The sequence below is a fragment of the Tursiops truncatus genome, chromosome 8 (assembly GCF_011762595.2).
Source record: "Tursiops truncatus isolate mTurTru1 chromosome 8, mTurTru1.mat.Y, whole genome shotgun sequence".
Lineage (NCBI taxonomy): Eukaryota > Metazoa > Chordata > Mammalia > Artiodactyla > Delphinidae > Tursiops > Tursiops truncatus.
In genome coordinates, this window is record NC_047041.1 from 62,012,623 (window position 1) to 62,035,675 (window position 23,053).

The 23,053-nt window shown below is 43.8% G+C and overlaps 1 protein-coding gene across 1 annotated transcript in view; it reads right to left on the reverse strand.

The window, feature by feature from the left end:
* The window catches only part of TRIM66 (tripartite motif containing 66), a 61,145-nt gene that overhangs the window by 37,482 nt on the left and 610 nt on the right, over window positions 1–23,053 (reverse strand). Inside the window, exon 2 of the mRNA XM_073808572.1 lies at window positions 20,902–21,040. Within this exon, the coding sequence (XP_073664673.1) occupies window positions 20,902–20,907 (6 nt within the window). The 5' untranslated portion in view covers window positions 20,908–21,040. The remainder of the gene's footprint in view (window positions 1–20,901; window positions 21,041–23,053) is intronic.

Below are 23,053 nucleotides of genomic sequence, written 5' to 3' on the forward strand. Positions count from 1 at the left end.
CTCCATGAATGTTGACTTTGAATTCAAAAGATTTCTCATATCCCATTCATGGTAGGGCAATAACCTCAATTATCAACTCTCCCAGGTGATGAAAGTCAGATAGTCTGAGAGGGAGACTGAAAAAGTGGTCACAAATTCTCCTCCTCCCTGTGTCCATGCCTTGCAATCCTATCCATTAAAAGTGGAGTCTTCTCTATCCTTTGAAGCTAGGCTGCCCTCATGACCCGCTTTGCCCAACAGAATGCAGCAAAAATGACATTAAGTTCTAAGCCCAGGCCTCAAGTGGCTTTATATGACTCTGCTCTCGCTCTCAAAACTCTAAGACTGCCACGTGAACAACCCCAGGTTAGACTGCTGGAAGATGAGAAACCATGTGGAGAGAGGCCTCGGTTGTCTCAGGTATCCCACCTGCAGCCGTCAGAAACCAGGTAGCCCCAACTGACCCACAAGCTGAACACAGACATGGGTAAGCACAGCAGAGATTAGCCAAGCCCAGCCCAGCCCAGAAGAACTACCCAGAGCATCCCAGCCCAAACCCTCAACCTGTAGAATCATAAATAAAGCTTGGTTGTTGTTTTAACCACTAAGTTTTGGAGTGGTTTTTTTTTTTTTTTTTTTTTTTTTGCGGTACACGGGCCTCCCACCGTCGTGGCCTCTCCCATTGCGGGGCACAGGCTCCGGACGCGCAGGCTCAGCGGCCATTGCTCACGGGCCCAGCCGCTCCGCGGCACGTGGGATCCTCCCGGACCGGGGCACGAACGCGCGTCCCCTGCATCGGCAGGCGGACTCTCAACCGCTGCGCCACCAGGGAAGCCCTGGAGTGGTTTTTTATGCAGCAAAAGATAACTGATATATTCTGGAGAAATCAAAACCTACAAAATCATGCAAAATAATATTTTAGTACTCTTCTTTCCCCCACCTACCACTCCGCTCCCCCGCCCCGCAAAAAACCCCTCCCCTAGCCTCCACAGAGCCATGGACTTTAATGACAGAACTGGATCTGCAATCTCCTAGATACTCTCCTGCCTGTCAAGAACAGTGGCCCGTGGTGGAGAAGGATGCTCTCTACAGGTGACGTCATCCAGGGGAATCACGTGACTGTCCCTCCCTACCACCTGGCTGCCCAGGGAAGATCCTCCTCATCTACTCCCAGGTCAGAAATGCTGTTCTAATTGTTGGGAATAATTTCCACAAGGTTTCCGACTCCCTGGTACCAGATGCTTAAACATTTGTCATAGTCATACAGCCTCATTATCAGCATGAGAAAGAGAGAAATAACTGAATAGATCAGACAAGGCCTCATCACACATCCTGTACCTCCCCTGGCCTTAAAGACCGAAATCCTCAGCTTGTAACTCAAGGCCATTTCTGAGTTGGCCTTAACTCTCTCTAGTCTCATCTCTAGCTTCACCTGCCACACACCCTATGTCCTTGCCATGCCAAATACCTCTGCTATCCCTTAATGCACCAAACCTTTGCATAACTCTATGTTTGTGAAAGTGAATGTTCCCTCTCCCTAAAACACTCTTTCTTGCTGCCCCACTCCTTTTCAGATAAACTCCTATTCAACCTTCCAAACTTGTTCAAATGTTCTACCTTTGAGAAGCAGTGTTGATTTCCCTTAGGAAGAGTTAATTATTCCCTCTTCAGGGTTCCCACAGCATCCTGAACATCCTTCTAGTACAACAAATATCACATTGCATTTTAACTATCTGTTCATATGTCTACATACAAAAATAATCCACAATTTGATACTAAAAGATATTGCATGATTTTTATGTTTCTTGTGGGTTTGAGTATTCCAGGTGTGTTCCTTGCACTCACAGCCAAAGAAAGTAGTCAAAAGCCATTTGGAAGTTTTCGGGGTGGTGGAAAAAACCAGCCCAGGAAAATAAAGGAATCAGGTCTGATCCAGAGCAGAGGTGTGGGGCTTGGGAAAGGCTGTGAACTGGGAGATGTGGGTTCCAGGCCCAGGACTGTCACTAACTGTGCAACCTTAGGTAAGCGACCCCTTTTCTCTGAACTGTACTTTCTACACCCTTAGATGAGGGGAATGGGAATAGAAGGGAAGTATGGATTATCCAACCCTCCTCCTCTGCCTACTGCAACCAGGCTTCAGAAATATTCCCCTGGGCAAGATGGGAAGGGACAGCCAGCCACCCTTGTCAGCAAGTCAGGGACAGGCTTGTGGCTGAGGGAGGCCTGGATCTAAGACCTCCTCCAGTCTGAACAGGGGCTGCTGCAGCAGACAGCAGGGCTGGAGAACCGTGGCAGTGATACACACAGGTACCAGGGTGACTGTGGGGACCAGAGTGGACACAGAGGACATGGGCTCTCTTTGTGTCACAACTTTTGCCCAGAAATTCTTATCTTCCCTCAGAAGGTCCCTAACCCCCATAGAGCTGTGTCAACCTTGAGCTCTTTGTTTTTTAAAGAGGATTCCCCATTTTTCAATGAGGATACCAAAACAAAGTTTTTTTTAGACAATTGGAATACATGAACTCTTAGGGCTGTGGATATATATAAAATGACCTAACATCAGCTTACAATATTTAACATTAATTTAGTTTTTAATACATATTTAAATCACATATTACATAAAATATTATTTAGATATATTGCGTTTTTCTTTCTACTTGAATTATTCAAGCAACAGCATTGAGCTTTTATTTCATACAGAAGAACATCAATTCTGAGAAATGCAGGACCAGGGCCCAGGGGCCCCACAACCATCCCCAAAGGGGGTGGGCTTCTGTTTCCAGAATGAAGAACACACAGGCACCAGAGGTTCTCTGAAAACTGAAGATGTTCAATCCATCTGTCACAAGAGTGAGCACTTCTGGTCCCTGGGAGGTATGGGACAAATTATTCTTTTACCACCACTCCCTATATTAGGCACTTTACATGTCTTATATAATCGTCAAACCGTCTCTTAGAGGTAGGCATTGTCCCCATTTCATAGTTGGATAGACTGAGGCTCCAAGAAGTTGTCACCTACCAAAGATCATAGAAAGCAGAGGCAGAGCTACAATTGGAGCCCCAAGTCTGTCCACCTCTAAAACTCAGCCCTGTCCACTATGCTATACTCTTCTCTAATTCAAGTGTAAATAAACAAGGTAATTTTATTTTAATTAACTAAATGATTTGATTTTAAGTAAAATATTCCATAATAATGATCAAACCTGGACCCAGCTTTGAACTTGGAATCGAGAAGGAGCTGGAAGCCAGCCCCAGCTATGCTTAAAGTTTTAAGAAATATGATCTTTGAGAAAAGGCAAATGAAGCAGAGTTTTTCTGCCTAGAAAAAATAAATCTGGGGGCAGTTTCATTCTACAGATCAGTGGTTCTCAAACTTTGTTACATATTTGAATCATATGAGGTACTTTTAAACATCCTGATGTCCAGTCCACACCCCATATCAATTAAATCAGAGTTTCAGGAGGTAGGAGCCAGGCATCAGTATTTTTTAAAATTCCCCAGGTGAGGGGACTCCCTGGTGGCACAGTGGTTGAGAGTCCACCTGCCAGTGCAGGGGACACGGGTTCGGGCCCTGGCCTGGGAGTACCCCACTTGCTGCGGAGCGGCTGAGCCCATGCGCCGCAGCTGCTGAGCCCACACGCGTAGAGCCCAGGCTTTACAAGAGAAGCCACCGCAATGAGGGGCCCCCGTACCTGTTCGCTGCCACTAGAGAAAGCCCACACCCAGCAATGAGGACCCAACGCAGCCATAAATAAATAAATAAATTTATTTTTAAAAAAATTCCCCAGGTGATTACAAATGTACAACCAAGTTTGAGGACCAGTGCCAAAGAGAGAGTACCCCTTTCCCCTGTGGCTGAGCCGGATAGACCTGCTCCCTGTATCATGCAGCTGAGAAAGGCAAGCTCACCCAGTTTTAAAGAGGCTCCAACAAGTTAAGGAAGACTCTGAATGCAGCCGTCATGTATTTCCCCTCTGGCAGAGAAGAGAAAAGGGCAGATGCCCAACAGACAGAAGGGTGTCCTGATACCTAGGTACCCTGGGGGTTGGTGGGGAATTGGAGGACACCTTTTGCGTCCCCTAACTCCCAGCTTCACGGAAGGACCCATGAGCAGGCTTAGGGTGCAGCCTGAGGTTCGGCACTACAACGACTGCTGCTGGGGCCTAGAGAGTGTGCTTAGCCCAGGACTTAGTGAGGCAGCAAGGGAGGTGGGCCAAGACTAGGTAGTCCACCCTTAGACATGAACGGCAGTGCCAAGGCAACCTGGGCATGGGGCTGGGGTGGGAGAGAAATCCCAAGGAGGTCTCAGAAAACTAGCATGGGTCAGCTCAGCACACCAGGTCGGGACACATGCACATAAGCCCGAGCTCAGTACTAAGCAACACTCTGAGGGTTAAAAAGCCCTTCATTCTAGAGCTCTTGTCCAGGGCTCCGTGAAACTTTGCTGCTGGGGCCCAAGCTCTGACTCCAGTAGAGCAGTGGCATCATCTGGAGAAGACTGATGCTCCACTGCCAGCTCCCACCTGTAGAACCAAAGCTGGACAAACCCAGCTTCCAGACCTAGCTTTTTCCACTGTTCATCTACCCAGTTCCCTCATCATAAAGATGGTGACACAGAGGCCCAGAAAGAGGGAGAGACATAGCTAAAAACCACAGATCCTTGTAAATCATAGGTGGCACCTTGAAACACTGAGCAGTCCCTGATTACCTCTGTCAGGGGTATGCCTCTATCAGACACTATGCAAGGAGAAAAAACACTCCAGTTATATTCTCTGGCAGGCTGGCCATCCTCACTAACCATTCCTGCCCTCCCACCCAAGGCAGCCCCAGGGTACTGGGCATCAGCTAAGGCCCCCACCACACAAGCCCCCGAAGCCTTCCTCTAGCCCATAGCTCAGAGCAGCACCACCTTTGAGAAACACGTTGCACCCACTCCCCAGATGCCCAGACCCTGCTAGAAAGACAGATTTCGATCCTAAGGTGATTCTGCTCCTGCCCCTGGCTGCCAGCAGGCTTACCTGTGGGGCCTGCTGCCCTGTGACTAGAGCAACACCTGGGGGAGAAGTCAGAAGAGCGACAGGTGAGATCACCACAGGTCCCAGAGGATGGTGCTTACCAAGTGCCCAGGAACACCCACCCTGCACTCTGCAGCCAGCTGGGCTGCAGGGCCTAAGCCTCAGGGAGCTGGGTGCGGGGTGGGGAAGGGGGAGCAGCCTGGGTCCTCTCCTCCTGTCCCTGATGCATCCTCAGCCAGGGCTGCATTTCTCCAGCTCACCTGAGACGCTTCTGCAAGAAAGGGCTTGGTTGACTCCTCCTGTTCCTGTTTATCTCGAAGGCTCTGCAGTATTTTTCCCAAACTGAACAGCAAGAGGGAGACCTCAAAAGAGGCGACTCTTCCTAGCTGCATCTCCTTCCTAATCCTCTGGGTGCCTTGGAACAGAAGCTCAGGAGGAAGAAAACGAGATTTTCAACTTTCAGGAACTAGCTCTGTCGCCCTCTGCATAGCTCAGGAGGCCATCACTCTCAGCCTTTTAGGACTCGATCCAAAAATCCTTCAGCCCTCCATGTTCCCCAAAATGACAGTGCTCATGTGTGGCTGGAACCTGCCCCGATCCGGCAGCTCATTTAAATAGAGCTCATCACAACAACAGTGTTGGTAGAGAAGTGAGTAGCTGCAGGGCCCTGGGGACCCCCTGTTTATACGTAGGAAGAATGATGCAATCTGGGTATCAAAATAGCAATCCAGAATGGAATAACAGGCTCACGCAGCAGCGGTGCCTGCACAGCCAGAGCTCAACTTGACACACTCTGTCAGCCCCACACTACTGCAGCACGCAGATGCCAGGCACACACTCTCACCACAGCATTTTAAAAATCAGCAGGAGCCCGAGAGAGCCCTCCATGCCCCCGGCACTAAAGGAGGGTGGGGGTGAGGGGGCTTCGACAGACATTAAAGTCTGTCTCCTACATACTCACCTGCTCCTGCCACTTCACCTGAAGTCCTTATCCTGTGATGTCACAGTCAGTTGCCATAGTGACCAATTGTCCGTCACAGCGGAGGATTAGGACTTCAGATGGAGAAGACACATTTATAATGCACAACGGTCCTGAGAGGTGTCCCTCGGCAGCTAACTCTACCCCTCCCCCCAGGGAGATACAGTCACACACAAGCTGGGAGAGAAAGAGGAAGGAAAAACAGGGTCAGGTTAGAGGAAAGATATTAGGATGGGGCAAGACTACGAGTCCAGTATAATTGCTAAAGCCCAGAGTACAGGCAAATTTCAAGAGCACAGAGGGGAAGTGACAGGGAATGAACTTGGAAAGACTGGCAGTAGAGTAAGTGCCTGAAGAGCCCTGGATTCTAAGCCAAGAGGCTTGGCTTGACATTTATCCTAAAAGCAAAGGCCACCCAAAAAGGTTCTGGCTTTATGACTATCTTGATGGACTGGAGATTGGGGGTGGGGGTAGGGCAGGGAGAAGGCTTGTCCAGTTAAGGATTAATGGGATCCTGAATGAGGGTAGAAGTGGAAAAAAAAGGGACAGAAGAGTTGTTTCAAAGAGAACCAAGAGGACATGACCAAAGTAGGATGCTGAAGGGAGTGGTGGTGTGTGAAGGAAAAAGGGTCACATGGATGGGCTGCCATGAACAGAGATAGGTAACAGGAGGAGGAAGAGGGCAGTTGCCAAATCTTATCGTACCTGTATCCTACTTTCTCTGGCATCCGTTCCTTCTTAAAAGGATCAGGCCTCATTCTGCCTTGCTGGACCAATGATTCACAAATCTGTAGGGTTTGTTAGAAATCCCAAATCTACCAAATCCAAATCTCTTGGGTGTGGGTACAGGACCAGGAATCTATGTTTTTAGCAAGTTTCCCAAATAATTCTTAGGCATCCAGACCAGCACTGGTTCAAGGACCAGTAATCAGGAACCAGTGGCCTGGACAACTACAGTAGCTTCCTAGCAGTTCTTACTGCATCCAGTCTTGTCTCCTCCATTCATTCTTCTCAGGAAGCCAGAAAGACTTTTCAAAAATACAGATTTGATTATATTCCACTGACCCAAAACTTTCAATGGCTCCCCACGGTCTACTGAGTAGCCTAAATTGGTCAAGACCCTTCTGTTTGGAAAGGAAATTTGGCTCAAAATTTCCTTTCCAAACAGAGTTCCTACTTCTCTCCTTCAAGCAATCCTATATTCCAACCAAAGTTCACGCCCTTCTGTTCCTCCTGCCCTCTCCTCCCTGTGCCTCATGCTAACACTATCCCCTACCTGTGATTCCCTTCCATATTTTTCTGGCCCTGCCTGGCTCCTACACAGCTATTCCTACTTGATGCCACCCACAGGTTCAAATCCACCCAATTTCCCCAGGCAGAGCCTAAAACAGGGGTCAGAAAACTATAGCTCACCTGTTTTTGTAAATAAACTTTTATTAGAACACAGTCATGCCCATTCATTTCCATATTGTCTATGACTGCTTTTGTGCTGCAGTGGCAGAGTTGAGTAGTCGTAACAGAGCCTCTATGACCTGCAGAGCCCAAAATACTTTCTATCTAGTCCTTTACAGAAAAGGTTTGCTGACCCCCGAACTAAAGCAACAGCTACTTTGTTTAGTCTCTCCCTTTGAGGTTCCCTTCTGGTAATGGGGATCCTGCTTATTCCCAAGTCAACTCCCATCCCTGTGTGCTCTAGTTCTGCTAACTGGGTCACATTTGAGCTAGAACTTCAGTTTGGGGTAGGATGTAACAAACAAGGAAAGGACATTTCAGAAGGCGGGAACACCATAAACAGAGGATTACAGATGACAAAATACAAGGCCCCTCAGGGAATGAGTGATGAAGCTAGCCCATGCAGAGGAATGACAGATGAGGCTCTAAAGTTAGCACGGGGTCAGACTGGGAAGAGCCCTAAAGGCCATGCTAAGCTTCTGTTCTGAACTGCAAGCAATTAGGAGCCCTTTAGGTAGCTAGAAATTCAAGCTCAGGATAGGAGAGAGTGATCAGAGTTGAAGCTAGAGGATTTGGGAGCATAATCCACAAAGGCAACAGGTGAAGTAAGGTCAGGCAGGGGGATCCAGGGACTGTGGGGCAGGGCCAGGTAGCAGATCTGAGCCAAGAGTCAGAATCTGGGCATAAGAGCCAGGTGACAGATTGAAGCTGGAGATGGGTTATCCACAGCCTTCAGAGTCCATGCTCCTAGGAACCACCTGACTGTGAAGTAAGCTTTCTGTGTCAAGAAAGTACCCATAGTGGAATGCAGAAGGTATGGGTAGGATGACCCTGGATTCATCTCTTCTGATAGAGTGGCACCTTTATCTCTTTTCACTTCCTATCTCAAGAGTCAATCCAAGGGCTGATGCATTGACATACTCCATGCAAAGCCACTGTCTCCATTTCCAACTGGGCCTGGACAGAGGACCAGTGGGGGAACCAAGGGCAGCACCCTATTCTAGGTCTGTGGTTCCTACTGTCCCTGAAGCCCAGACAAGCTCCAGATTGGCAGGCAAGGGAGCCGGATTTTTTTTCTGGCTCTCTGTAAGTGACCAATTACGTGACATTCAGCAGAATTCTAGAACTTTCTGGAATCCTGATGTCCCATTTATTCAATGAGGGGTCAGAGATATACTCTTAAGGGCCTTTCCTGCTCTCCAGCCGTCATAGCAGTTAACCAATGACTGGTCCCTCTTGAGTGAGAGTTCCCGCAGACAAGAGGCCCCTCCAAGACCCTGTCCATCAATCACATCTACCTTGAACTCCCTCCCTAGCTATAGCTTTCCAAGTAGTGCCAGCGGCAGCAAGCACATCCCCCAAAACACTGCCTGCCTCCTTCCCTTCACCAGGGGAATTGCTCTCCCAGGAACGGCTCTGAGGTACCAGTGCTACTCCCAGGGCCCTAGAGAGCCAATTAAGGTGGGGAAACTGTTCATGAACTGAAAAACCATCCTGCTGATAGGCTCTGGAGCTCCAGCTTCTGCACCTGCTGCACACCCAGCTCAGCCCAGCTCAGCAACCTGCCCTCCACCTGGGAAACTTGGGGCACTGCCCACAACAGATCCCAAATAGTTGCACACACTGTTCCTCACCTGGAGTGAGCAAATAGCAGGCACCTCGCCTGCCAAGCTCCTGGTGCTGAGATCTCATCCCCTCTACCTCCCACTCTCACCCCAGGCCATTAGAGCCCATCCAGCGGAGCTGCTCATTAAGATAAATATCATTTCCCTCTCTGACTCTGAGGTTGTAGCATCTTGCATCGGGTCCCTCTCTTTGGATCTTCCCAAATCCCCAAGGCCTGCCCACTGAGGAACAGAGATTGCTCCCCATTTCAGCATTTGTACTTTTCAAGGGATATGCTGTTACCCATCACTAGCTTCAGGAAGCAGGAGGCTATGGTGGTTATTTGGTGTTCTTAGAGCTCTTCAAGTCCAGTCCCAGAGAATACCCAGGATCACCTAGTCAGTTAGTGCTAGAGTCCAGACCGAGCTCCAGGGCCCCTGACTTCCAGACCAGGGCTCTGCCCATATGTAGACTGCATCATCCACACTGAGATTGGGAAAATTAAGATACTAAACAAAGAGATTCTGGAATCTGGACCTCGGAATCAAGGTCTCCCATCTAGGATATGTCTTTTAGTAGATTTGAAGAGAAAGAATAATGTTCCTTTTATTCACATGGGGAAGGAAATATTCAAGTAATGGCCTTCCTCCCCTAAAACAACACATAAAACCATAGGCGACCTGAGAATTCTGAAGACAGATCCAGCACATAGTAAACAGTTTCAGGCATGCCAGCTTCCTTCAGAGCTTGCTACACTTATTTAAAGTATCACTTGGGGACTCAATGGCCAACTTTCCACGTAGAATTTGACCTGGGACCATTTTCAAATAGGCTTAAAAGCAAACAGTCCCAAGAAGATATTCTCATTGGCTGAGTAGATCCATTTCCAGTATCCAGCCTTTCTGGAGCCTTCCACTCCAGTCATCCCACAGCACAGCTAAGACATTGTGTGTTCAGCATACTACTGCCTTTGCTTTGGTCCCCATCATCAGCTACCTTATAGGGTTGTTGTGAAGTTTAGAAAAGATAATACAGGCATAAGCACTCGGTACAGCATCTGCCAGCCAGAAGGTGCTTGATAAATGTGATTTGCACCTCACAACTTGAGGACTAGAAAGGGGCAGTGTCTTAAGTGAAAAAAGTTTTCCTTCCAGGCAAGAGCCATGGGAGATCTTTGTGGATCCACTGATTAAATTATTTGTTCAACAAATATTCACTTAGGCCCTCGTCCTGTGTCAGGTTCTATGTTGGGCTGTGGCATTGTAGAGATGAAAGGCACAGCCCAGTTGAATGAGATGCCCACCTCACTCCCTCCCCCAGTGCTGAGCCCCACTGCAAACATGCAGGCCTGGTGAGGCTCCACTGAGGGATCAGAGTTGAAAACCAGCTGGACAGACACTGAGCCCAGGCACAGCCCCTCTTCCACTCAACTCAGCAACTTCTCAGTTCTGCCCAGCAACCAGCAGGAATAGATTTATGGAAATGGACTCATCCCCATGCAATGTGGCCGCAACTGGCTGGAAGCGTTGATGCTAAGGACCTATTTAATTCGTCAGCCTCTATCCATCTCCCCTGCCAACCCTCTACCTATTCCCATATTTAACTTTTGAAAGCCCCAGATTGGCAGAAATAGGATAAGCCTTTTAGCAAGTCTGTACTCCTACTCTGCTGGATAAAGTGGCAGTGCTAAAAGCTCTTTCCAAAGAACCAAACTCCCAAAGCATGGCTTCTCAAATTACAACAGGAATCTAAGTTCAGGTACTGGGTATCTCACTGGACTTCCCAGAGATAGGTGACATCTCTGCTTTTCATCAGCGTGGCATTTGAGTGCCATTCTTTTAGTCCTTCAGAAAACATTCAGTGAGCAACTGATATCCACCAGTCCTTGTGCATGGAAAATCTCCCAGAGGTATTGCTCCTTTGCCTAAACTTTAAACAGTCTTCTCTTCACATTCTTACCACACTGTATTATTGTCATCTGTTTAGTTATCTGCCCTTCAATAAAATATGAGTTCCTTGAAGGCAAGGGCCCTGTCTTTTCATCTCTGCACCCTAAACGCCATAGGGCCTGGTACATAAAAGTCAATAACTACCTGTGAAGGAGACTGACATACAAACCAACAAATACCACACAGCATAGAATCCTAAAACCTCCAAGTAGCAGAGGAAGCTTATTCCACTCTGATCCACAAATGCAAATATGGAAGGTAGCAATAGCCTGGCCAGACTGCAGGACATACTAAATAATGTAAGATGCCACATATTCAAGAAATTGCCTCTCTGGTTCCAAGTCAAGCATGTTTGCATCTAACAGATTTTTTTCCACTTCAGTTTCACAAGTTCTAAATAATGGTATTTTTTCACATTTCTTGGTCTCTTACTATATCCTAAGCACCGTACAGAATGTTTTATGTGTATGTTCTCATTTAATCTTCATAACAATCCTATAAGTTAATTACTACCATCATCATCCCCATTTTACAGGGAGGAAAACTTACCAAGCTATACAACTGCTGTATTAAGTGGCAGGTAGATTAGGACTCACACTCTGATGCCCAGATATACTGACACCAAAGCTTACGGTTTCATTCTCCCTTGCACTTAGAATAACCTGGCAACAAACACTATGATTCTAAAAATTGTCACTAGTATGAATTTAGTTTTCTGACTTTAGAGTCAAACATATCCTTGAAACATGCATAATTAGTTCATGTTAAAAATCTTTTATTTTTTTAAGGCATTCTGTTGTTTTTTTTTTTTAATGTATTTTGTTTATTTATTTGTTTAGGCCACACCAGGTCTTAGTTGCGGCATGCACGCGGGATCTAGTTCCCAGACCAGGGATCAAACCCAGGCCCCCTGCATTGGGAGCACCGAGTCTCACCCACTGGACCACCAGAGAAGTCCCTAGTTCATGGTAAAAATCTTAAGTGAGGGGCTTCCCTGGTGGCGCAGTGGTTGAGAATCTGCCTGCCAATGTAGGGGACAGGGGTTCGAGCCCTGGTCTGGGAAGATCCCACATGCTGCGGAGCAACGAGGCCCGTGAGCCACAACTACTGAGCCTGCGCGTCTGGAGCTTGTGCTCCGCAACAAGAGAGGCCGCGACAGTGAGAGGCCTGCGCACCGCGATGAAGAGTGGCCCCCGCTCACCGCAACTAGAGAAAGCCCACGCACAGAAACGAACACCCAACACAGCCAAAAATAAATAAATAAATAAATAAAATTTTAAAACATTTAAAAAAAAAATCTAAAATGAGATTAAAGACCTAAACGTAAGAATCAAAACTATAAAACTCTTAGAAGAAAACATAGGGGAAAAGCTTTATGACAGTGGATTTGGCAATAATTTCCTGGATATGACACCAAAAGCACAGGCTTTTGGAAAAAATAGGTACGTTGGACTTCTTTAAGATTTAAAACTTTCACTATGTTAACAGGACACTATCAACAAAACAAAAGGCAACCCATGGAATGGGAGAAAATATCTGCAAATCATTTATCTGATAAGGGTCTAGTATTGAGAATACATAAAGAACAACAACAGCAACAACAAAAACCTGATTAAAAAATGGGAAAAACTTGAAACTAACAACACTGTAAATCAACTATACTCCAATAGAAAAATTAAAATTAAAAAAAAGGCAAAACTGAAACTCTATATCATTAAACAACTCCCCGTTCCCTCCTTCCCCCACCCCTTGGCAACCACCGTTCTACTTTCTATCTCTATAAATCTGGCTACTTTAGGTACCTCATGTAAGTAGAATCATAGAGTATTTGTCTTTTTATGGCTGGCTTATTTCATTTAACATACTGTTCTCAAAGGTCATTCATGTTGTAGCATGTGTCAGAATTTCCTTCCTTATTAAGGCTGAATAATATTTCATTATATGTGTATACCACAATTATTTATCCATTCATCTTTCCACGGATTCTTAGGTTCCTTCTACCTTTTGGCTATTGCAAATAAGGCTGCTATTAACACAGGCATAAAAATATCTCTTCTAGTCCCTGCTTTTAATTACTTTGGGTATATATCCAGAAGTGGAATTGCTGGTAATTGTATATTTAAATTTTTTGAGGAATCACTTTACTGTTCTCCGTGGAGTCTGCACCATTTTATATTCCCACCAACAGTGCACAGGATTCCAATTTCTCCACATCCTCGCAAACACTTATTTTCTGTTCTTTTTTTTAATACTAGCCATCCTAACACATGTGAGGTGGTACCTCATTATGGTTTTGATTTGTATTTCCCTGAATATTAGTGATAGTAAACATTTTTTCATGTGCTTGCTGGGCGTTTGGATATCTTGTTTGGAGAAATGTCTATTCCAAGTTCTTTGCCCAGTTTTTATTTGGGTTGTTTGTTTGTTTTTATTCTTGAGTTGTAAGAGTTCTTTACATATTCTGGATAATAACCCAACAGTGCTAGAACTTTTAAGACATATTTAAGATTCACCTTATTTATACATTTAACTTACTGTATTTCCAAGAGTTCTTTAAGTAATTTAGAATGCTTATTTGCTGGACAATTGAATTATTTTTAAAAATTTAGTTTATAAAAGCAAATATTAACTGTAAATATGTTTAAATATTAATGAAAGGCCCTTTAAAAGTGATTGTTAAATTTGCTATATTTATAAATAGAACAAGATTTGTAAGTTAAAATTAAAAGCTTAAGGAAGAACAAAGTCTAAGTAGTAAGTTTAAAAATCATGTATTAATTTAAAAAATCAAAGTATACAATACCTTTTCTGTACTCTGAACTCTCAACAGAGACTCAGAGAGCTTAGGTAGCTTGCCCAAGGGTTTAGAGGCCTTGAAATTCAGATCTAAAGACAACTGCAATGCTATAATGCCTCAAAAATAGCCTAGACTTGTGCTACAAATCACTTTGAAAAAACTGCAGACAACAAAACAAACAACAATGATGATGCTTCTAAATGCTGTCAACTTATTTGGCTTTTTCATCCCACGAGTTCATTCAGCAGACACTCACTGCATCTCTGTTACATGCCCTGTGCTAGAATACTGAAACGAAGGGACTTGGCTCTTGTCTCCAAGGACTTCACAGTTCTCAATGAGATTGTTTCCTAGGAAACCTGACCTTCAGAAGAAAGACAGAAGCTCCTCCCTGCTGGAGGAGGGAGCAGCTTAGATGGTGAATGGTTCATTAGTCAGTGTGAGTCTGTTCAAAATCTGTTCCTGACTGACCCTAGGAGCCCAGCCATTCTCCCCCCGCCTTGGAAGTTCAGTGGGTCAGGACATGTCCTCTCCTTCTGGGGAGTCAGCCAAACCTTGAATCAAAATCTTCCCAGGTTTCTTAGCCTGCCACCAATTTAAGGAAATCCCAAACATGAAAAATCCCAGTTTACAAAACATATATTAAGCATCAGGAGGATTTGCTTTGTCTCACAGATTCCCCAAAGAGTTGCTTTCAGCAATGAGTATCCCTGGGCTCTTACATTCTGATTCTTTCTACACCTGAAATTCAGTACCTATGAAATGGGAAGAGACCTGTTATATAGAAGGAGGTGAACCTGTGGTATTTTTGTACTTACCATCTGGGACAGTCCCATGAAGCCCAGCAACCTGCCCTAGCTCCTGGATCAAGCCCTGGAAGCAGTCCTTACAGAGCAAATGCTGACAGGGTAGGAGCCAGGCACCTATATCTTGCACGTCCTGTTGGCATAATGAGCAGATCAGTACCGCCTCTATCTGTCCACTTCTGTGTTTCTGGTCAACTAGAGGTCGCCCCGTAAAGCTCACACCTATAACCATGCCCATGCATGTGCCCAGAACCGGGGCTTTTCCATTAGTATCCTCAAGCGTGAAGCAGTGTGTAGAGTGAGCAAGCTCCACTCCCTGTAAGTGAAGCACAAAGCAGAGTGATTTGCTTCTTTGGGGAGACAGATACTCCTGGACAGGCCAGAAAGGACTCAGAGACCAAGGCCTCAGAAGTCCAGGCTACGTCCCTCTCCAGAACTGGAGGCTCATGCCCTACAACAGGGCACAGATTCAACCTCTCACTTGGGCCCAAAAGACAGTCCAGCATCTCTGCTGTGGAAAACAAAGCCTGGAGGGGTCTGCCAGGTTGTGTGTTTATTACAGGGTTTGTTTGCCTTCAAGTGTCCCAGATCTACCTGTGCCTCTCTTTATTAGTGGACAAGCTTGATCCAAGAGTTCATTTTGGAAAAGAGAAGGAAATGTATTAAATGCCAAGTTTATACCAGGTGCTTCATATACTTTATCTCCATCCTCACAATTACCCTTGGAGATAGGGACTATGATATTTTAAAAAATTAAATAAAACCATCAGAGACAGGATGAGGAAACTGAGGTTCAGAGAGGTTGGGTAATTGCACAAAGACAGACAGTAAACAGCAGAATTCAAATTCAAATTCAAATCCAGGTCAGTCTGATTTCAGACCCCATACTCTTAACTGAAATGTTTCTCAAGCTGAGGTCCACACACATGTCCTCAGGAGCTCTCTCCACCAACATTTTTAAATTAGTGTTTCATTCTGATGAGTTTTTTAAAGTATAAATATTCTGGATCATCTATATATTCATCATGATGAGATTTTAGAGGCAGTGTTGAGAGTTAGGATCTAGTTCTTACCAAGCAGTATTACTTTGTCTCAGGCTAATGAGAAGAGAAAGGAGCAGACAATATGTAAATGATGCCCTCCTGCCCCATGAAGCTAAAATGAGATCATGGCACACAATGATGAATGTTTCACAGTACCTGGAATAGACAAAGGTGGGAGGGAAAGTGGGGCACCATCACTGTGGCACAAGTTTGCTAAACTTAGCCACATCAGGGTGCACCACACTTAAGCTGTAGTGACAGTTTCGTTTAGCAACACATCATCTGCAAATGAAACTAACATTGTTAATTTGATTGTTTTGGTTTTTTATAATTTATAAACTGTATTAGGTTTTGTAATTGTATAAGAGCAGAAAGAGTGCACCTAGTTTTATATTTGTACTTATTTAAGAAAAAAACCAAAGATCATTTAATTCAAATCCGGAGCTCTGAATTATGCAAATTTGAGAGAACTTTCACTTCAATCCACAGTCTTTCAGAGCCAAGCCCATTAAGGACAAAGGACGACGGGGTTGGGGGAGACCAGGCTTCTTGCACTAAATAAAGCAATGGGGGGGCTCTCCCCTCTAGTTCATTCTGAGGCTCTAAGGGCAGTTATTCCCCAGACAGCAGCCATAGTAGGCGAGGTGAGGGCAATCTCTCTTAGAAGGTTTAAATGTGGTAGAGTTTATTTCATTAGACTTTGAGAATACCAGACCTTTTAGTCTTAGAACTGCTTTACATATTTTAATTATTGAGCACCCCAAAGAGATTTTGTATATGTGGTTATAGCTACTGCCATTTACTGTATTATAAAGTAAAACTGAGATAATTTAAAAATATTAATTCATTAAAAAACAATAAACCTATTACAAGTCAACATGAATAACATACTTTTCAGGAAAAATTAACTACTTTCAAATAAATTTAGTGAGAAGAGTGACATTGTTTTTCCCTTTTTGCAAATTGCATTAATGTCTGGCTTAACAGAAGACTTAATAGAAGCTGGCTTTCCATACCTGCTTCTGCAGTTACGTTGTTTTGTTTACAGTATATGAAGAAAATCCAGCCTCACACAGCTATACAGTTGGAAAAGATAGGAGTATTTTAGTAGCCTTATCAGATAATTGTGGATATTCTTTGATACTACTGCAAAATTTAACAAGCGGTAGTTTCTTAAAGGTTAGTTGTAATGTGGAATCTGAAACTACATCAATGAACTTTTCTTACTCTGTTATATTAACATCCACTGGTCTGTCTTACACTTGGAACTGCTCTTTTACTCAGGCATAATTTTTATAACACCAAGCACTGGTGATTTGGAAAATATTGGTTCAATGATTTACACAGATGCTCCAAATATTGACATGTTTCATTATAGAAAAAAAATCACACTCTTTAATATCACCTCTAATTGCATCAGAAAATTCTGTAACTATTATGAAGTTGTCAAACTCATGGAGGCAGCTATAACTTTACCCGAATTCTAATTTTTGCTTGCAAACTCAAATTTTATCATGGGCAACAAATACTGTCAGTTTTCTTCCTTGAGGTGACAGGCTCACTTCATTCTTTGAGAAAATATCTGCCAAATTCTCAAGCCTGAATAATCACAGTTTGTCTGTCAGTTGTTCTTTCAAATAAAACTATTGTTCTACAATAATAATAATAATAATATAATATAATAATATAATAATAATAATAATAAGGCTAGTGCAGCGTGCAACTCAAATAGTAGCACAAGTGCAGTTCCTCACTTAAGTTCCTACTTAGTTCCTCACTAAGTAGCACAGGTGCTTTTTGCATACTTCTAATTTCTTCATATAGAATATTAAAAAGACTTGTGTTCAAGAATTGAAATTTAATAAAAATGGACATTCTTCAGTGAAACTCGCTCTTTTCTTTTTCTTTTCTTTTCTTTACAAGCAAATGCCTGGCAGTGAAGAACACACTGACTCGTCTTTGGCTTTAGCTTTGGCACCATCAGTGCAAATGTCAACCCAGTGAAAAGGGCAAATAACATCTTAGTATTACTATGAAAATTGTTTGACCTTGTGGAACCCCTGAAAGGGTCTCAGGGACCCCTGATGGGCCTTTAGACCACACTTTGAGAACTGCTGCACTAGACTCTGAAAAACAATTCTGGGCCTTTGGGGGCGTGGCATAGCTTTCCAAACCAGTGGGCACTACCCAGGGTAAGAATATAAAGAAATAAGTATTTCATTTCTGTCTTAGAAGAGCAATTGAATTAACTCTATGAGGGTAAAGGTTAAATTAAAGGCACAGCAATGGGTCTCTGACTTAAGGAGAAGGGGGGAAGGTCAAATGATCTCTTTTTTATCCCCTTCCTCCTTCTCACCATAACTTACCTCTTCCCTCTCCTTCCTATCTCCCCTGACCTGGGAAAGCGAAGGGGATAGTTCGGCAGAATGTACTTAAGCCAGGAGTAGCCAATTCAAATGCCTCCAGGGGCCAGCCATATAAAGACTGTGGGCTCAGTGTTGCCAAATCTTAGTTTTTTCAAAACACCAGAAATCCGGATTTTTATTTAAATTTTTAAACGTTGGCAACCAATTAAATTTAAAAAAAACATAAGAAAACAGCGTGAGTCAAACAAAATATACCAGCAATCAGCTCTGCTTTAAGTCATGAAGAGACCTGAACTAAATGAAACATCAGGTGAAAGACTGGAAGGACGCACAGGAAACCGCACCTATATTACCTTGTTTACAAACCACCTCCTTTAATATCCCACACCCAGATGTGAGAGAAGGGAGATATTAACTGGGTTTCTGTAACCTTGCCAAGGAATAACAGAGCAGGTCATTGCATGCCACATTGGGAGTCAGAATTTCAAAGATTGTTTGCATGGGTAGTATAGAACAAATTATCATCAAAATAGTATACATTTTCCGGGAAAAAATGGGAGGGAGAAACACCAAGTAATGAGAGAGCACCTACTCTAATGCTAGATTGTGTTGAATGTGATATATTATTTATTTGTTTGTTTTCTTGTTCACTGTTTGTTTTAGACACAGTCCTAGGGCAGGACTTTGTCTTTCTTGTTCACCATGGTACCTTCCCCTCTTTGCCTGGCACCTATATATAGTGCCTGAACATAGCACACACTCAATAAATATTTCTAAAATAAACAAATGAATCTCAGTATTTTTTCACTACACAGACAAGAAAACTAAGACTCAAAGAGAATATGCTACTTGTTCAAAATCATTCAGCTAGTGAAAACAGAGGTAGGAAATGAACCAAAATTTTTGTGTTCTTTCCATGAATTTTATCATCTAAAATTAAATTAAAACCGAGGAGCAGTTGAATTTGTTGTGCTATTGGATGAACTGCCCTCAAAGATCCTGGCATTCCTCCCTTCACATTCTGCTATTCTGAGTTTAATGGCAGCGGGGTTTTCCATCCTAGCTTCCAACAAAGCTGTTAGGAAAGCATTTGCCACGTAGTATAATGAGACTTTTGAAAATCTATCCAGCACAGAAAGGAAGGACACTTAGTCCTCGAGTTATATTTATTTTTACTTTGTAATGAAGAAAACCTTGTGTGGTCCTATGAATTTTCCCCTAAATGCCATATTGCCGTATATCAAAAACTACTGATAAAAGCAAAAACAAAACAAAACAAACAAAAACCCTGAACCTGGTGTAGTTTAAATTGGAAACTATACATGCTGCTGGTGCATAAATTCGTACAGGTACAATCCATTTGGGAAAAAAAAAAAAAAAAAATATATATATATATATACACACATATAGCAACATAAAATGAATCATAAAAATGTTTATACCCTATAATACAGCAATCTCACTCCTGGGAATTTATCTTAGACAAGTTATTCAACAGAAGAAGAAAAAAGCCACATATACACAAATGTTCACTGCATCATTTTCTCCAATAGCAAAAAACACAATGAGAACAAGGAAACAAAATACATGAGAAAATGGCTTAGTAAATTACAGTATGTGCTGAAGATAAATTACTCTTCAGCTGTTAAAAATAATAATCATGGATACTGGGTAGTGATACAGAAAAAATGTAATAGTATTAAACGAGAAGCAGAAGACAAAAGGATTTGCATACTATGATCATCAGCTTTGCAGATAGCTATGTCTAGATGTAAATAAAAACTGAAAGGTAATATTCAGACATGAAAACAGCATTGTAAGGTATTATAATTTGAGATGTTTACACTTTTTTTTAAAAAAAATTTTCTTTCATGTTTTACTGTTTTTTCTATTACATATAAGTTTTAAAATTCTTTCTGAAGTAAATTTGGATTTCTGAGTTTTTCTCAAATTCTCACTTAGAAACGACATCCTGACTCTTCCCATCTTAAATTGACAATCTTCTACTTGAAAAAGGAAAGCAACATAATATTTCCAAATGTCCAAGTCTAAAGGTGGAGAGCAAGAAAACAAGGCTGGATGCACCCATGCCGTTGTTGCTGTCTGAAGGACTGCTGATGAAATCAGGCTCCCAGAGAGGAGAGGAAGAGAGGGACCACAGGGCCCTCTTCAGGGTGGCAGTATGTTTACAAGGCCACCTGGAGAGAGGGCTGAGGGAGCAAAAAGGTCAGCATTGCATATACCTGCCTCATCAGGCTGCTGTCTGGCATCCTCTCCCTTCTGCTCATTTCACAGGCATTTTCTGAGGCCCTGACCCTCTGGGGGAGCCCAGATGTCTGAGATGTCACAAGGCCATGTTTTACTTCAGAAGAGATGCCACAGAGAAAGAGGCCTCTTACGGGTCAGGTCCACCATCACGCCCCGTGTGCCTGGTGAGGAGGGACAGATCACCTAGTGCCTCATGTCTGGCTGCTATATACAGAATTCAGCTTTGTTTGCTCTCTCAGAGCTGGCCGACCCACAATGACAAATCCCACAGGAGCCTTATGTTAAAGCTACATGATTTCCTTGGGAAGAAGAGGGAGCTGGCTAGAAAACCAAAACCAGACAACTGTCCAGGGCACTCCCCCTACCCTGGAGATCAAACCACCAATGAGGAGAATGTTAGGTGAGCACAGAACCCAACACAGAGTACTAGTCTGCTCAGGGAGGCCTTCCATTCAGAAGGATGGCCTGAAGGATAGGATGCAGCCCCTCTGTAACCAAGGAACCTGACAAAACTATCCAGAAGCAGTGTCCCATCAACCAGACTCTACCTCCATGCCCTGGGCAGTCTTGGTCCTTACTTCAGTCCCTATTTACTAGACACCTGAAGGTAACCTTTCATTCCCAAAACTCTGCCCAGCTTACCTCCATTCACAGACCATCTTCCCAAGGGTAGTTTCTAGGTAGCTCAGCTCATCACTTGTGCACTTACTGGCCAGTTTTGATGTCAAATAGAGGACGATCTCTTCTTAGGCCTTGCCGCCAACTCTCAAGGCCTCTCTTTCTGCTGGTAACAGACAGTATGTGATTAAGGACTGAAAGAGTGATGAAGCCCATAATGCTGTGAGGTCAGAGAGGGAGGAGATGCTAAGGTAAAAGCAGGAGATTTGGAGAAAAAAGACTAAAGGCTAGGCCCAGGCTCTATATCTTAGCAGCTCTATAGCCTCTGGCAAGTCAGTCAACCTTCTGTGCCTCAACTCTCTCATTCATAAAATGGGACTAGTAGAGTTGACCTCTCAGGCAGACACATTTTGTAAACTGCAAGGTGTATTTGGTTATTCTCACTGTGGGCTGGAGTGTTCTGGGAAGAGCAGAATGTAAGGTAGGGCTTAAAGGTTGAGGAAGCTTCAGGACATCTGGTCAGAAAGAAGATGAGTACTCCAGGCATGAGAAATGGCACTAGTACAGGAAAAAAGGTAGAAGGGATGTACCAAGTTTGGCTGCAGTAGAAAGCTTGTGCAGGGAAGAAGCCGAAGTTAGTTTGGAAAGGCAAGTGGGCTGTATTCTGCTGGTAATAGGGAGCTATCACACTTTTTGATCAAGTAAGTGAAAGGATGAGAGTCACGTTTTAGGAAGATCAAACTGACAGAGGTGTGAAGGATGGACGATTGGAGGAGGGTTAGAATACAGGCAGGGTGATCACAGGAGGGTGCCGAACTCCAGATAAGACAGAAGATGAGGGACTTAATGAAGGCCATGGCACGAGGGCTAAAGAGGAGAAAGCAGATTTGAGAGACAGGTATAGAAAAAAAGACACGGTGACAGCGTATTAGAGGAAAAGAATGCTTGGGGACAATTTTCAAGTCTCCCTGACATCACTATCTGGGTGGACAAGGCTGCTCACCAAGCTACAGAATAAAGAAGACACCAGAGAACCGGGAAGATCAAAGTATTTGGATATGTCTATCTAGGATGTCTTAGAATGTCCAAGGGATACTAACCAGAAATTAAGTGAATATATGAGTCTGGAGCTCAGCAACAGAGATGTGAATTGAAGCCACCCAAGATGAGTTCACCCAAGAACACTGTGTACTATGAAAAGTTAAGAGAGGCAAGGACAGAAGGCTGAAGACACCAATACTTAAATGGTGGACAAATATAGAAGAACCTGAAAGGAAGACAGAGAAGTAGCCAAAAAGATAGGAGGAAGGCAAGAGATTAGTTAGAAAAAGAAGTCAAATGGGTAAAGTACAACGAAGAATAAGTGGTATGAGGAAGAGTACATTCAGGTCAGTGTTTGGTTAATTGATGACCTCCATAAGAGCAATTTCATTGAAATAATGGGGCTGAGAGCTAGACTGCAGTGGATTAAACAATGAATGGGAAGCTAGCAAATGGACAGGATTTGTTGACTATTCTTTTGGGGAGCTTGGCTGAAAAGGAAAGAGCAAGGGTAATAAATAGAAACAAGGAGAATTTAGGATATTTTAGCTAAAATGTATTTTAGCTGAAGGGAACAAGGCACAGAAAATACACCCAAACACACACTGAGTGACTGAGGGAACGTGATCTTGAACATTGGCTGAGACTTAAGACGGAAAGGATGTCTCTTGCACTTTAGTTTAGAAAGGGTGGTGAGGGTAGGTGCATTCATTCACTTAACGATCATTTGTTGAACATGTACTACATGCCAGGAGCTAGGAGTCCATGGATAAAAGAAAGTAATCCTCCAGCCTTTAAGAAATTTGGTCTAGTAGGAAAGACAAATGTGGATCAACAATTACATAAGAGCTCTGTACTAGATTTTGAGGTGGCACAGTGGGGGGAGGTGAGCAACTATGGCTGAATGGGTCAGAGAAGTATTACAAGAGGAGACCCTTGCATAGGGTCCAGAATGAGCAGGGGTTCTCTGGTCCAGGAGAGGAGGGGGTCACGGGCATGCCAAGTAGGTTGCAGTGAAAATTAAAATGTGGCGGGTAGAAGATTTACAGGGTCTGGAGAATAAAGAACCCTAAAGCGACCAGGCGTAGAGGTCCCTGAACTCAGGTTGTTCCAACTGAGGACGACCGGGACGATA